The 16,031-nt window shown below is 36.2% G+C and overlaps 1 protein-coding gene across 1 annotated transcript in view; it reads right to left on the bottom strand.

The window, feature by feature from the left end:
* brun (trafficking protein particle complex subunit brun) overlaps window positions 1–16,031 on the bottom strand; it is a 379,016-nt gene that overhangs the window by 118,170 nt on the left and 244,815 nt on the right. The window contains exons 18-19 of the mRNA XM_090385832.1: window positions 4,529–4,672; window positions 258–370 (exon numbers count right to left, since the gene is read on the bottom strand). Coding sequence (XP_090241958.1) covers window positions 258–370; window positions 4,529–4,672 — 257 coding nt within the window. The remainder of the gene's footprint in view (window positions 1–257; window positions 371–4,528; window positions 4,673–16,031) is intronic.

Genomic DNA, 16,031 nt, shown 5'->3' with positions numbered 1-16,031 from the left:
CAAATTTTGTCCCACTTCATCACAAGCTGCACAAGTTACATTACGTTTTCTGTTAAATTTGTTGAGCAGTGTATAAGTAACAGATTTAATTAAAAAACTAGTCTTTTAACTGTATAAATGCTGCATTAACAGAATTAATTTTCAACCATGTAAAAAGTAGCTTCACTGGATTTGCAGTTTTCTTAAAATAATACAAATAATAACAGTACTGATGAACAAATTTAAAATAATTTAAAATTTATTACAAATTAGCTTACCTGAGGAGGATAGGGCTCAGGACTAGTAATAATAACTGGCTTTTTGCTAGGTGTTCCAATTGATGCTGAAGTGGTTCTTGGGCTCTTAGTAATATCACAATCACTACTATTATCTAAAAAATAAACACCAAGAAATAATAATTTGTAATTTATTTTTATTATTATAATGCTACAGTAACCTGATTATATTACTGTTATAAATTGTAAAAAACTATTAAATTTAAGTTCCTACCATTGAGTATTAAACTTCAAGTTCAAATCCTTTTAATAATACAGGAATAAAGAAACTACTAGGCTATTGAAACACCGCTATTATGCAACCTATGGAAATTTTTTTACCACTCCATAGATGACTGTTTCAGTGCTGTCTGGCACTTCATCAGTTGGAAGCAAAGTCAAAAACTAAAAACCTTCCTAAATATACTGTATACTGGGCAGAACCATTCAATTCTGCAAGAACTGTCATTTTAAATGAAAGTATGGTGGGGGTAACAATATAAACCTAGCTTAAATTTACATAAGGCAAAGTAAAAAGCAACATAACAATAATAGAAAGAGTGCTTCTCAGTGCTCATTTCTTAATAACATAAGAAATGGAAATAACAAAGAAAACCAAAAGTCAGGACAGAAGAAGACAGCAATTACTAAGGCACTTTGGATCTTCCTATCCTTACTGTTTGTTTGTTTTTTTTGGTTTTTAGGAGCATTAGCAACTAAGGCCATATTGCTCCGGGATATGCAGTAGTCATTCCCTGACCTTTCCGCATCCTCCGTATTTGGCGATGATGGGCTCGAACCCCAGTCTAATCAAGAAGTGTGTGCTATGCACTGCTGCTCCTTCCCACCTGGCTATGGAGGCGCCCTATCCTTACTAGTGAAAATCTTGGGGGGGGGCCTGCTATGTTTAACAACTGATTAATACCTTCATAAAGCACTGATGAGATGTCAGCATTTTATTCTTAGATATTAACCTTAATGAATATGAATTTTTTTTGCAAGATATAGTCCACTAATGTAGCACCTCTTTTCATCAATTAATTTATTTACTTTATTTAAGATGTATTAATCAGATGTTAAACTTAACAGGCTTCCCTCTTTCAAAGGCCCTCACTAGTAGAAATGTGAAGCAAATCCTGTCCCTACAAGAAAGGGACTTGTAAGCATGCACCGTTCTTGGCAAGGGGGAAAAGATCTTTATTATAAGATATAGTGTCAGAAACACCTCAGATATCACAAAGCAGAATAAAAGGTGCAAGGTGATATTACACAACATAATGAAGCACATGTCATCTAGATAAAAATCCTATTTACATGAAGTTCAAGGCAGTGCCAGCACTAAAGATACCAGCTTACTTAGATATAACAAGGCAGAAATTGATGTAACATTAAACAGGTTTAGAAGCTTCATAAAACTCTATCATGTGGACAGGAAAGAAATTTACTGATGAGACACAGCACCTTTCTGCATCCTCTACTGCCATATAGTGCCATGCAGTGATGACTTACCAATTCCCAGATTACCTTTCTTACAGCCAACTTCAGAGATTAGAAGACATATGGCAAGTTCAATGTATCATTACTCCAATACGGAAGTTATCTGGTCATCTAGGTGCTTGTCTTCAATTTTAACAATAGTATAACTTCTTGAAAGAAAGCTATAAAACTGTGACAAGGGGTTTTTAATGTCTGAGAGACTGTTAACTTTTTAAAAAAAGTTAACAGACTCTCAGACATTAAAAAGATTTCACATTCTAAATGAGTAAGCAAAGAAGTGTCCTAGACACTAGTCCCAATCCATGTCCAGATAGTTAAACTGCCCCATAATAAGATATTCTGATTTGCTTGCAAACGTGGACATTCAAATTATGCATTCAGTCTATTAGAATGGCAACATGTTTCTGACATCCCTATTATGTTAGCATTCACTGATTTAACCAATGGATGTCAATATAATAGTAATCAAATTTCATCAAATCCATTTTCTATACTTCTAATAACATAAGAAATGGAAATAACAAAGTTAAGAAAATCAAAAGTCAGGACAGAAGAAGACAGTAATACAATAATCTCTCAGGCATTTTGGGACTTCCTATCCTTACAAGCATAGGAAGACTTCCTACTAACATAGGAAGACTGTTAAACATAGCAGGTCCCCTAAGGTTTTCTCTATCATGAAAACCTTAGGGGAGGGGGACCTGCTATGTTTAACAACTGATTAATACCCTCATAAAGCATTGATCAGATGTTGAGCATTAGTATTAGTATACAAACATGTGATGGAGTCTCTTTTTACATTTTTTGTGTCCATCAGACATCTCATATAGTTACTTTTGACAGTATTTTCCACATTAATTTTCTATAAGTTGTAGCATTTTCTGAACTGCAAATCAGCAATTTCCCATTATTTTTCTGTAGTCCAATAGGACTGTGGTCAGTTCCTGCTCTCACTGTATCAGAATCATAAAAAATTCTGTAGTACCCTCAACTTTCCAAATTAGAGTATGTCCCAATGAGACAGTTCAAAGTAATAAGAATCTTGGTCTATAGTATGGATCTGCATCTCCAATGACTCCTCTAAGACCAGTAATCTGGGAGAAAGGGGGGCTGTATCAGCCTATAACAATGAGCTCCTTAAGGTCTCCTCTGTTGAAGTAATTCCATTACTGAACAGATTCTTTCTACAACTAGAAAAGGCCAAAAAGATCCCATCAAGCCTAAAGTTAATCAATAGGGCTATAATTATATAATCCCTCCTGCTGTGTCAAGGCAGGATTGCAGACACAATAAACACCGACTAATCAAGCAACATTTTCCCAGTATAACTTTATATTTTGTGACCAGGTCCATAGTAATTTTGCTTAAAATCAATAATTCACACCAAATAAGACAGTTCTTATTTCTCATTAACATCCGCAATTTTGGTGCAAGGAAGAAACCATTGGCAAACTTATTTCAACCCTTTCTACAAGTAAATGAATTAAATGACAGAGACAGTCTATAATAATGTGGTCCTTTTGATTTTCTTTTAATACTGCTGTATTAAAATGCCTTTATTGTGGCCTACCATAACAGCAATAGCTTTGTTTGCACAAAATTCTATATAGTGGTCACTTAATCAGTATCTTACAGGAGTAAAATTTTGAAAGCAACAGATATTCCATCCAACAGAATCACTTGTCAAGGCAGTTATGAAGTACTCAATTTTTTGAATTTTATCATAAATTTATAATTATGGATTAAATCATCAGTCTCATTGCCACGTAGCTCTAGCAGTTATGTCACATACCATTACATGGTTGTTGCTTTTGTTTGTTCAAATCACACATTCTTTTGCAATCTCCAATTAAAAAAAAAACATTTTCCTAAATAAAGATCAGCATGATCCACTACAGTCATAGGAAGACTGTTTTACCAAAACCAAAGTAAAAAAGGTACTCTGAACATATAAATGTTCTTTATTGTACAAGAGGAACTGAACAGTATTGGTGTACAAGCCCTTCATAGCCAGAAGAAAACTGGATATTGTATGTTAACTCATGGTCACAAGTTAACATACAATATCCAATGCAGCATTTGCAATTCTGACCAAAAACTTTCCATATTTTTTTTTTTTTCCAGATTTATCTAACTTGGAAATAGAAAGGAATATACCAGTAGGTGTCCATAAACTCTTGAAAATAATATGTCATCTTTATTTAGTCACATGGCATTGCTATTTATATCTAAAATAATGCAACTGTTCGCAAGCATAAAAACATCCATTTACATATGATTTAATGAATAAAAAAAATAAGTAAGAAAATTTATTTTTAATAAATTAAATAAGGCTTTATCCAGGTATAAAATATTTTTCTCTTGTACAATGAATGCATTATTAATGTTCCATATGCTAAACACAAACAGAGCTACCTAACAGAAATTTTCATATTAATAAATAAAATATAGTTCACATTAATAAATAAAATATATCAGATGTATTTGAAAAATGGTAAAAAAAAAAAAAAAAAAAAAAGACTGAAATCCAGAATAACAGTAATCTTGCTAGAAAACTAAAAAAAGCTTTTTGTAGGTGGAATGATTAAAAACTATTATCTATTCACTTGTATTAAGAATCTTTTCTAATTTGATCAATAATTATCACCTTTTTCTTTGCATTTTTTCTGCTTATATCTAAAAACTTTAACTGAGTTAGAGTAATCAATAATAAAAAATATTATTTAAAGAAAAGTGCCAAAATGTAATCTGTTAACGTTACAAATTTAAATTTTTACCTGACTTTTCTCCTTGCCTTCCACGACTTACAAATTCTCCAAGGGCATTAATGTAAAGGGTGAAACTAGCTGAACTTCCAGAAGATATAGGTAATTGTGTCTCAAGGTTCTCTTTACTCCATGTAAAGAATACTGCTTCTTTTGCTAAAAAACATAAAAAAAAAGAGAGATAAACTTAAGTGGCATAATCAAAAAAAAAAAAAAAAATCAGAAACTTCTATACATACACCTAGGAATTTCACATTTATAACCTTTTTTCGTGATGGTACGTTACATTAATGACTAGCATCACAAATAGAAATATAAACAAAAGATATTTATTAATAGTTAAAATAAAGCTAAGTAATATTTGACAGGTGCTCTCAAAATATTCCAAAATGATCATTTGCAACATTTATACAACAGTTTTGGTAAACACGACAATTATGGCTGAAATGTTATCAGAAACCCTCAATTTGCTTCAGTTTATCATTTTAAATGGAAAACGAAATGAAAAGTTCATCAGGTGCAAACTAATATTTAGTTGAACTGCCTCTGGCCCTGATGACAGCAGCACACTGTTGAGGCATTTACAAGATCAATTTCTGAAGATAATCAACTGATAGTTCATGGTTCCAAACACGAATTATGGCTTCTTGAAGTTCACAAAGGATCTTTGGTTTCTTTCTGGCAACTGCAGATTCCACACAATGCCAACAGTTCTCTATAGGATTCAGGTCCAGCTGGGCTGTTTCCTAGCCAGCTAACAGCTGTAATGGACCATTCTTCCAACCATTTTTTCACCTGTAACAAATGTAAACACATTACTCGAACCTCTAATGCAGAAAATGAAACTAAAGTAACTACAGAAGTGCCTACTTACACTTTTCACCCGTTGACAAGGGGCAGAGTCCTCCTGAAAGATGCAGTTACTTGGCAAGTTGAAATGGTCTCTAATGGTTGGCAGCAATGGTATCCTTCACCACGTCTACGGTGAATCGCTTGTCTCCTATCAGAACCATGCAGGTTGAATTTCTCCTCATCCGAGAAAATAACTATAACTGATTTCCACTGCTCCGGGATCCATTTCACATGCTCCTTATGCCAAATTAATTGGGCCTTTTTCATTTTTTGTGTGAGGAGGGGGCTTCTTCTTAGGACAACAGGCTACAAGTCCATTTTTCAAGAAGCATCTTCTCACTGTTACTGCACTTGCTACCACTCCTCTATGTTCTTCCCATTCTCTGTTCAGTTCAGACGAAAAACCTTTATGGTTTTTAAGGCAGAAGCACTTCAACAAAGCTCAGATGAGGTTTATAGGCATAACCGCTTCAAAACGTGGTCCTGTTTTGGCATAGAGATTCGTTTGCATCCAGTTCTTTTTTCCCATCAGCAGAACCAGTATTCTTGAGTTTGGATAAGAAATCTACTCACTGTCGACTGATTACAAGACACTCTATAAGGATTTTTTTTATTTTATTTTATTTTATTTATTTTTTTTGTTAGTTGTTGGCACATCGGCTTCTGTGGCCATAATGCACCTCCCAAGGTTTTTGTATTTTCTGCTCTGATCCAAGCCCGAGGTGGGATTCGAACCCACGACCTTTGGGTTGCCACACAGGCACTTTACCCACCCGGCTAGCCCGGTCAGCTCTATAAGCAATACGACGAGTAGAACATTTCACATAAAGCAACAATAGCACTATTTCTTCGTGGCATCAACTGCACATAACTCGCCATCCTGACACAAGCAAGGACGACTGCAACTCTTGCAGAGCGTGTTTATATAATTGAAAGTAACAGCGGATGCAATATTACGTCATTACCTATGTGTATCAACCTTATCTGATGCAACCTGTAAGAAATGTTGCCATATACTTACGGATTTCTGGAGGTCACAACGATAAAACAATAAAAACAATTAACAGTCCCCTATTTATTGGGCTTTTCTGTTAGTGCAACCTATTTATTATAAAAGGATACATAAAAGAGTTAGCAAAAGCTTAAAATGCCAAAGTTCATGACAAGAAATATGCATTTAGTTAAAGCTTAATAAAGAGACGCCACTCACCTCAATAATCCGTTTTGGTTATATGTAATCATAAAATGTGAGAAAACATTGGTTAACTAAAAATGATGTTTAAAAAACGCAATAAGGAAGTGTGGTTTAAAAAGAGTAATTGAAAAAACTTAGCCTAGAAGAGGAGGGGTGCACCATATCATCCTCTAGTTGTCTGAAAACATTGGTTAACTAAAAACAGTGTTTAAAAAACGAAATAAGGAAGCGTGGTTTAAAAAGAGTAATTGAAAAAAACTTAGCCTAGAGGAGGAGGAGGGGGTGGCACCATATCGTCCTCTAGTTGTCTGAAATTATCTGAAATTAAAATTATAAAATGATTAAGGCTAATAGTCGAGAACGACGGACTTTCGATGGTTCATCTTCGGTTGGCGATAAAAAGAAGAGTGAAAAGGTTACTGTAGATCTTAAGTACCCGAAACGTTGTGCTGGACACGTGGTAATTTAATTCGTGTGAGATTCTAAATGGCAGACAAGGTAACCATAAGTTTTGTGTTTAAGACATCAAGATTGGTGTTGAGATGATACCATTCTATTACAAGGGTTTTGTATAGAAGGAGTTTATGATTTGAATTTAATTTGAAAATGGTTGTTGCGGTATCAACTGAGGGATTGTGGTTATGAGTGTCTATCGCTAACTGAAGATGAACCATCGAAAGTTCATCGTTCTCGACTATTGGCCTTAATCCTTTTTTAATTTTAATTTCAGATATAGATAATTTCCGACAACTAGAGGATGATATGGTGCACCCCTTCACCTCTAGGCTAAGTTTTTTCAATTACTCTTTTTAAACCACGCTTCCTTACCGCGTTTTTTAAACACCGTTTTTAGTTAACCAATGTTTTCTCACACTACTGTTTTATGATTACATATAACCACAACGGATTATTGAGGTGAGTGCCGTCTCTTTATGAAGCTTTGACTAAATGCATATTTCTTGTATAAATGGATACTAAACTCAATCTTGTTGAATTTGCAATAATACCGACTGCTGGAATTCTGTGGGTTATTATGGTGAAATGTGTTTAAACTTCCATGAAATCTTCAATCATAAAACAAAAATAAATTTTCAGAATCTTCTCTTCTTCATTTTCAAGCTTTGTAACTTGTTATTCCATTCTCACTTGCGCACATCGTGTTACTTGCAATATGTGTGTGCCACGTTCTTTTTTATTGTTTGCTTATCTTTTTTACTGTTTTAAATTTTTAACTCCTCCCCCAAAGTCAGTGAACAGAAATATCAACTACTGTAGTTAGTATGAACATATTAGAGTATGTATTAATTAAACTAAATCAATTAAGTATTAATTAATTAAATTAAATCAGTAGTGTCAAGGACACTACTGACACTATGCTGCTGCAACAGGATCTGGAAAGGTTGAGCAGATGGGCTGAGAGGTGGCAAATGAAGTTTAACATTGACAAATGTAAAGTACTACACATGGGAAACAGCAACCCCAGAGCAACGTATCAACTCTGTGGTACTACACTGACAGTGGTAGAGAATGAAAGGGACTTGGGGGTGATTGTGCAGGCAGATATGAAGTTCTCTGAGCAGTGCAGACGGGCTGCAAGAGTAGCTCATGGAGTATTGTCAATGATATACAGGAATTTTTCCAGCAGGGATAAGGAGGTGATTATTCCATTGTATAAGGCAATGGTCAGGCCACACCTAGAGTACTGTATACAGGTCTGGAGGCCTCATTTCAAGAAGGATGTAGAGCTGCTGGAACGAGTACAGAGAAGGGCAACAAGATTAGTGAATGGAACAAAGGGGTGCTCTTACGAAGAAAGGCTTAAGTTTTGCAAATTACAGTGTCTGGAGACTAGGCACCAGCGAGGTGATCTGATAGAGGTGTATAAAGCCTTGAATGGTTTAAGCATGCTCAATGCTGATGGGATTCTTCCTCTAGCTCAGAAAAATCACCTGAGAGGGCATAAATTCAAATTGAGGAAAGACAGATGTAGGATAGACGTGCGGAAATTTTCCTTTAGCCAGCGGGTGGTTGGTTGGTGGAACAGACTGCCATCCCTTGTGGTGGAGGTTGATAGCCTAAATAAGTTTAAGGCTCAGCTGGACAGGTATTTTGAACGAACAGAGGGGTGAAGTGGAAGTGGGGTTTTTTTTTTTTTTTTTGGCTGATGCTGCATAAGCTTGCTTTCTTGCATCAAATGCCTCTGCTAATGCTAATGCTAATGCTAACTCAGGAATTTTTATTTGGCTGGTGGTGCAGCTTAAGCCTCAGGCTTTCTAATAATAAAAAAATAATAACTATGCACGTAAGTGTAAATTTATTTTCATTTTGCTAACCTGTGGAAAATATTCTTCCGATTTTCATGTATCATTTAATTTTTTAATTGGTAAAGTAATAAAGTGTATATTTGTACTTAATATATCTTTACTTTTATAGCTTGTGGATAATATTCCTCCTATTTTTGCTAATTAGAATCGCTGCTTAATAGAATTAAAATTCTATTTACAAACGTGATCACAATGACTGGTACTTACTACATATTGTATAGTGAACGGTACTTTGCAATTGCGAATCCATCGTAACGTGATTTGATTGTACAGAGAATCAATCGTAAAGCAGGGGTCCACTGTATTTTTAACTATTTATGTGAAACTTCGCATAATTGGGGCAGCCGCTTAATTGGTCCAAAAATACACTGGTCCCGAAGTGTCCCAAATAACTGGAATCTACTATATATATCTATATGTTTCAATATTACATGCATATAGGGCCAATACAGTATATGATGTTTCAATGTTGAAAAAAAGTCGCGAGCTAGAGTTGAATTTGAAAATGTCTGCAATTCTGACCACAATAGGAGGGAGTATGTGATGAGAGCTTTATCAATCAATTCAGCCCTGGAGAGATTGTGCAAGGCTCATTAGGAGTAGAATTTTTTCAGAGTAGTCTGTGTTCGCTAAAAGGAGAGACTGCTTCTACAGGGTTGTGATACACTTAAACAAAAAAGGGCACAAGAATATTTGTTGATGCTACGAAACAGTGTTAGGTGGGTTGGAAACTGCTAGCTTGGGAAGGGATTCACAGACTAAAAGATTAACAGTAGCTGCAGGCAGAGGCAAAAGCAATTCTTACACTGCTTCTACTGTAACAAGCAGTAGCCTAGAGAGCAAGTTGCTGTGGACTTCAGGAGCTGCTGAGAATAATCATGGAACATATAAATACATGGGCTGTGTTAGGGTAACTAAAAGTAAGAATAGGTGCATGTATACCAATGCTAGAAGATACCAAATAAATTTAATGAATTTGAAGTGCTGATTATGGCATCAAAGGCAGATATTGTTGGGATATCAGAGGCATGGTGGCACACAGATATAAGCAGTGCAGAACTCGAATTTTGGGAGTAAAATATGTACAGAAGGGATAGACAGGGTAGTCAGGGAGGAGGGGTTATGCTGTTTGTTAATAAACACAAAATCTAACAAAGTGCATCCGTTTACATGGGTGGACAGTGCAATGTTGAGTCAGTTTGGTGTGGCATAAACACTGGGAAAGGGAAAATGAGAGCAGGAGTGTGTTACAGGCCTAATGACTCTAATGAGTACAACGAACAATTGAGCAGAGAAATAGTGGGCCAGCAAATCAGAATGTCTTTTAATGAGGGTTTTTAACTTTCCAGACATTGACTGCAACTTGTGAGTTGGTTACTCGCATGCTAGCAAGACTTTTGTGGATTTATTGGAGAATTGTTTTCTATAGCAGCATGTTCAAGGGGCAACCAGAGGGGGTAAAACTCTTAATCTGATTATCAGCATTATTATTTTGGCAGTGATGACATATGCATTAGGAATTTGCAGATAAAGGAACCACTAGGTGACAGTGATCACAGTTTACTGATGTGAGATTTACTTAAAGATGTAACTACCATCAAGTGTAAAGAGAGGGGTTTTTGCTTTCGTAAAGGTGACTACAGTGGTCTCAGATGGTTTTTAAATTCTATACAGTGTGATCAACTGATGATGTTAGCAAGTGTGAATTCTAAATGGGAAGCCTTCAGTGACATAATCTTGAAGGCAACTAGGTTTTTCATACCAACTAAGAAACACTGTTCGAGGTTTAAGCCTAAATGGATGTCAGATGAATAAATGAGGCTCATTGCAGAGAAGAAAAATGCATATGATGCACATAAATTTTCGGGTGACACAGAAACCTGTGGCAGATATAAGCTAGTCGGTAATCAAGTCACAAAGAAGGTTTGGCAGGCGAAGGCAGATTACGAGAAATCTTTGGCAAAGGATGTAAAGAAAAACAGCAAAGAGTTCTTTACTTATATAAACTCTAGAAGGAAAGGGATGAATCAGATTGGTCCATTTGACATACATAGTTTGACTATTGATGACCCTGCTCAGGTAGCTGATAAACTGAATGAGTATTTTGTATATACATTCACATGTGAGGAGTTATTCAAGGAGGGGAATGCCAGAAGTGTACAACCTCTAAATGGGTGCTAAGTGATTTTGTAATAATTCAGAGCAAAGTGGAGGAGGAATTGTTGAATTTAAACATGAGGAACCCACCTGAAGTGGATGAGATCTATCCAGTTATATTGAAGAAGGCAGCAAAGGAAGTAAGCAAACCGTTGAATCTTATGAGAGTTGAATCTAGATTCAAGGGAGGTCCCCATGGACTGGAAATGTGCAAATATATCCCCAATTCACAAAGGGGGTTCAAAGGGTGATGCAAATAATTATAGACCTGTTAGTTTAACTTCTGTTCCGAGAAAAATAATGGAGTAACTGGGTTAAAGTGATGCAGGATCACCTAGACAAGACTACAGTAATAGTTCAGACACAGCATGGATATGTTAAGGGAGAGTCTTGTCTGACCAATTTGATGGATACTACGATGTTGTCACAAAGGAACTGGATGCAAAAAATAATTTTGAAATCATATACTTGGATTTCAGGAAAACTATTGATACTGTTGTACATGGAAGACTGCTGTACAAATTGGAGCGGTATGACATAAAGGGCAAGTTGCTGCAATGGATAAAGGGATGGTTGAGTGGGAGATGGCAAAAAGTGGTAATCAATGGACACTGTTCTATGTGGACTAATGTTATTAGTCTAAGTAGACAGGGTAGGCAGGGTTGTTAATGATAATAAAAACAGTATGCTATTGCAACAGGATTAAGAAAAGTTAGGTAGATGGACTGAGAAGTGGCAACTGAAATTTAATATTGACAAATGCAAATTACTGCATATGGGTAGAAGTAATCCAAGAGAAACGTACCAAATATACGGTACTACACTCAGGGAGGTGGAGAATGAAAAAGACCTTGGGGTAATTGTGCAGTCAGATATGAAGTTTTCTGAGCAGTACAGATGAGATGCCAGAGCAGGTCATGGAATTTTGTCAATGATATACAGAGGCAAGGAGGTGATTATACCTTTGTATAAGGCAATGGTCAGGCAACACCTTGAGTACAGTACAGGTCTGGAGGCCTCATTTTAGGAAAGACGTAGAGTTGCTAGAATGAGTACAGAGAAAGGCAACAAGATTGGTGAGAGGAACAAAGGGGTGCTCTTACCAAGAGAGGCTTAAGTTCTGCAAGTTGCAGCATCTGTAGACTAGGCACCTGCAAGGTGATCTGATTGTGGTGTGCAAGGCCTTGAATGGTTTGAACATCCTCAATGATTTTGGGATACTTCTGCTTGCCCAGATTAAGAATCTGAGGGTGCATAGATTCAAATTGAAAAAAGACAGTTGTAGAACAGATGTGTGGAAGTTTGCCTTTAGCCAGCAGGTAGTTGATTGCTGGAATAGCCTTCCATCTGTTGTTGTGGAAGTTGATAGCTTAAATAAATTTAAGGCTGAACTAACCAAACATTTGGAGACCAGATGGATGAAATGGGAAGGGTGTTTTTTTTTTTTTTTTTTTTTTGGCTGTTGCTCTATAAGCTTTCTTGAATCATATGCCTCAACTAATGCTAATGAATAGTAGACAATAAACAAACTCAATAAAATCCATACTTTATTTCATAATATTAAGTGAAATAAAAAAAATATGTACTAAATAGCAGCACTTCTTAACCTTTAGTCCAAGAGTATTTAAGAAGTGGTTCATGCATTTATTAAAGATCAATTAACTGATTCCAGTTTTTAAAAGCAATAAAAGGCTGGTTATTTATTTTTTTTTTATAAGAAACATGTTTCATAGTTATTAACTGTTTGAATCCAAGCTATTGGCACTTCCATAATAATAAAGATTATTTCTATTATTTTAATAAAATAGAAAGACATTAAAAGATATTAATGATCTTCATAAAATTTGCTCAATTGACAGATGATTCACAGCACTGGAAAGACTAAGAATCACTGCTCTATAAAACTGAACTTAGGTAACAAGAGTTAATTTAAAAGAAAAACCTTTCTAACAATTTTCTTTTAAATTAAGTTACAGAGGTTTACAAAATAAAGAAAAAAGTATAAAATCTATAAACCACAAAAAATAAAATAAAATAAAACAAAATAAAAAAGAAACTACAAAACTTATGAAGAACCAGCCTCTCAGCTTGTCATATTGATTCATACTTGAAGAGATACATAAGATGGCAGGAATGTAAAAATTCCAGTGAGAATCAAAAAGAGAGGTCTTGTAGCTGCTCTTTACTATTTAGCTCATTTAAAATTAAGCTTCTGGATGTGCTAACAAAGCGGTTCCCAAATTAATGTCTGCGGACCCCTGGGGGTCATTGAACAGTTCCAGGGGGTCCACACAATGACCCTCTGAACTGGTCAAATTATTTATTCTATTATAGCAAATTCATGATAAATAAAGTTATTATTAAATATTTATATAAAAATAAGAATAAAGTTGAGTTGTTTTAAACATAAAATTATGAATTGAATTTTCTTCTCAGAAAACCCAGTGTTCATACATATACATATATACACACACACAGAAACGTGCATAGATGTAAAGGGTTCCACGAACTCCCCCCCCCCATTTTTGAAGGAGTCCCTAAACCTTTTTTGCTAGATTTCTATACTATTTAGCATTAGTTGAGGCATACGATGCAAGAAAGCAAGCTTATGAAGCATCAGCCAAAAAAAAAAGAAAAAAAAACCCTGCCATTTCACTCATCCATTCACTCCACTGTCCAGCTCAGCCTTAAATTTATTTAAGCTATCAACTTCCACAACAACAGATGGAAGACTGTTCCAGCAATCAATTACCTGCTGGATAAAGGCAAATTTCCACACATCTATACTACAACTGTCTTTACTCAATTTGAATCTATGCCTCCCTCAGGTTCGTAATCTCAGCAAGAGGAAGAATCCAATCAGCATTGGGCGCACTCAACCTGTTCAAGGCTTTATACACCTCAATCAGATCACCTCACAGGTGCCTAGTCTCCAGGCGCTGTAATGTGCAGAACTTAAGCCTATCTTGGTAAGAGCACTCCATTGTTCCTCTCACCAATCTTGTTGCCCTTCTTTGTACTCGTTCTAGTAACTCTACATCCTTCCTAAAATGAGGCCTCCAGACCTGTACACAGTACTCAAGGCATGGCCCGACCACTGACTTGTACAACAGGATAATTACCTCCTTGTCCCTGCTAGAAAAATTCCTATATACCATTGAGAAGACTCCATGACCTGCTCTGGCAGCTGGTCTGCACTGCTCAGAGAACTTCATATCTGATTGTACAATTACTCCCATATATTTTTCATTCTCCACTTCCCTGAGTGTAGTACCACACAGTTGGTATGTTTCTCTTGGTTTACTGCTACCCATATGCAGCACTTTGCATTTGCCAATGTTAAACCTCAGTTGCCACTTTTCAGCTCAATTTGGGCAACTTATCTAGATCCTGTTGCAGTAGGTTACTGTCGTTTACAACCTTGTCAACCTTTGTATCATCTGCAAACTTAGACATTAAGCCTGATATACCCTCATCAATATCATTGATGAATACAGAAAACAACAATGGGCCCAGCATTGAATGCCGGGGAATTCCACTAATAACGTTAGCCCATGAAAATCAGTGTCCACTGATTACCACTCACTGTTGTCTCCCACTCAACCATCCCTTTATGCATTGTAACAATTTGCCCTTAATGCCATAACGCTCCAATTTGTACAGCAGTCTTTCATGTGCAACAGTATCAAAAGCTTTCCTGAAATCCAAGTATATGATATCAAAATTATTTTTTGTATCCAGTTCCTTTCTGACCATATCATGGTATCGAATCAAATTGGTCAGACAAGACCTCCCTTTAACAAATCCATGCTGTGTCTTAAACATTACTGAAATTCTTCTTTAACCAGTGACTCCATTATTTTCCCCGGAACACAACTTAAACTAACAGATCGATAGTTACGCGTCACCCTTTGAACCCCAATTGTGAATTTGGGATACATTTGCACACCTCAAGTCCGTGGGGACCACCCCGAGTCCAAGGAAGCTCTCATTATTATGGCTAAGGGTTTGCTCACTTCCTTTGCTGCCTCCTTTAATATAACTGGATAGATCCCATCCACTCCAGGTGCGTTCCTCATGTTTAAATTCAAAAATTCCTCCTCCACTTTGCTCTCAATTATTACAAAATCACCTAGCTCCCAGTTAGAGTTTCTACACTTCTGGCATTTCCCTCCTTGAATAACTCCTCATGTGTGAATGAGGAGATATTCAAGGAGGGGATGCAAAATATTCATTCAGTTTATCAGCTACCTGAGCAGGATCATCAATAGTCGAACCATCTATGTTAAGTGGACCAATCTGATTCATCCCTTTCCTTCTAGAGTTTACACAAGTAAAGAACTCTGCTGTTTTTCTTTGCATCCTTTGCCAAAGATTTCTCGTAATCTGCCTTCGCCTTCCCAACAAAAAATATAAATTTTCAGGCGACACAAAAACCTGTGACAGATATAACTCATTGTAACAATTTGCAATTATATCTGTCACAGGTTTTTGTGTCGCCTGAAAATTTATATGTATCCCCTGCATTTTTCTTCTCTGCCACGAGCCTCATTTATTCATCTGACATCCATTTAGGCCTAAACCTCGAACAGTGTTCCTTAGTTGGTATGAAAAGCCCAGTAGCCTCCAAGATTAAGTCCCTGAAGGCTTCCCATTTAGAATTCACCCTTGGTAACATCATTGGTTGATCCCACTGTATATTTTTAAAAACCATCTGAGACCACCGTAGTCACCTTTACGAAAGCAAAAACCCCTCCCTTTACCCTCGATGGTAGTTATATCTTTAAGTAAATCCCACATCAGAACACTGTGATCACTGTCACCCAGTGGTTCCTATATCTGAAAATTCTTAATACATGAATAATCACTGCTCATAATCATATCAAGAGTATTACTCCCTCTGGTTGCCGGAAGATCATGTTGCTGTAGAAAACAATCATCCAATAAATCCACAAAATCTTGCTAGTGTGCGACCGACCAACCCACA

This window comes from Mastigoproctus giganteus, chromosome 12, assembly GCF_048544385.1.
Source record: "Mastigoproctus giganteus isolate SK-2022 chromosome 12, ASM4854438v1, whole genome shotgun sequence".
Classification (NCBI taxonomy): Eukaryota; Metazoa; Arthropoda; class Arachnida; order Uropygi; family Thelyphonidae; genus Mastigoproctus; species Mastigoproctus giganteus.
The sequence above is the reverse complement of the archived record's forward strand: the minus strand, read 5'-3'. Positions and strand labels throughout refer to the sequence as shown.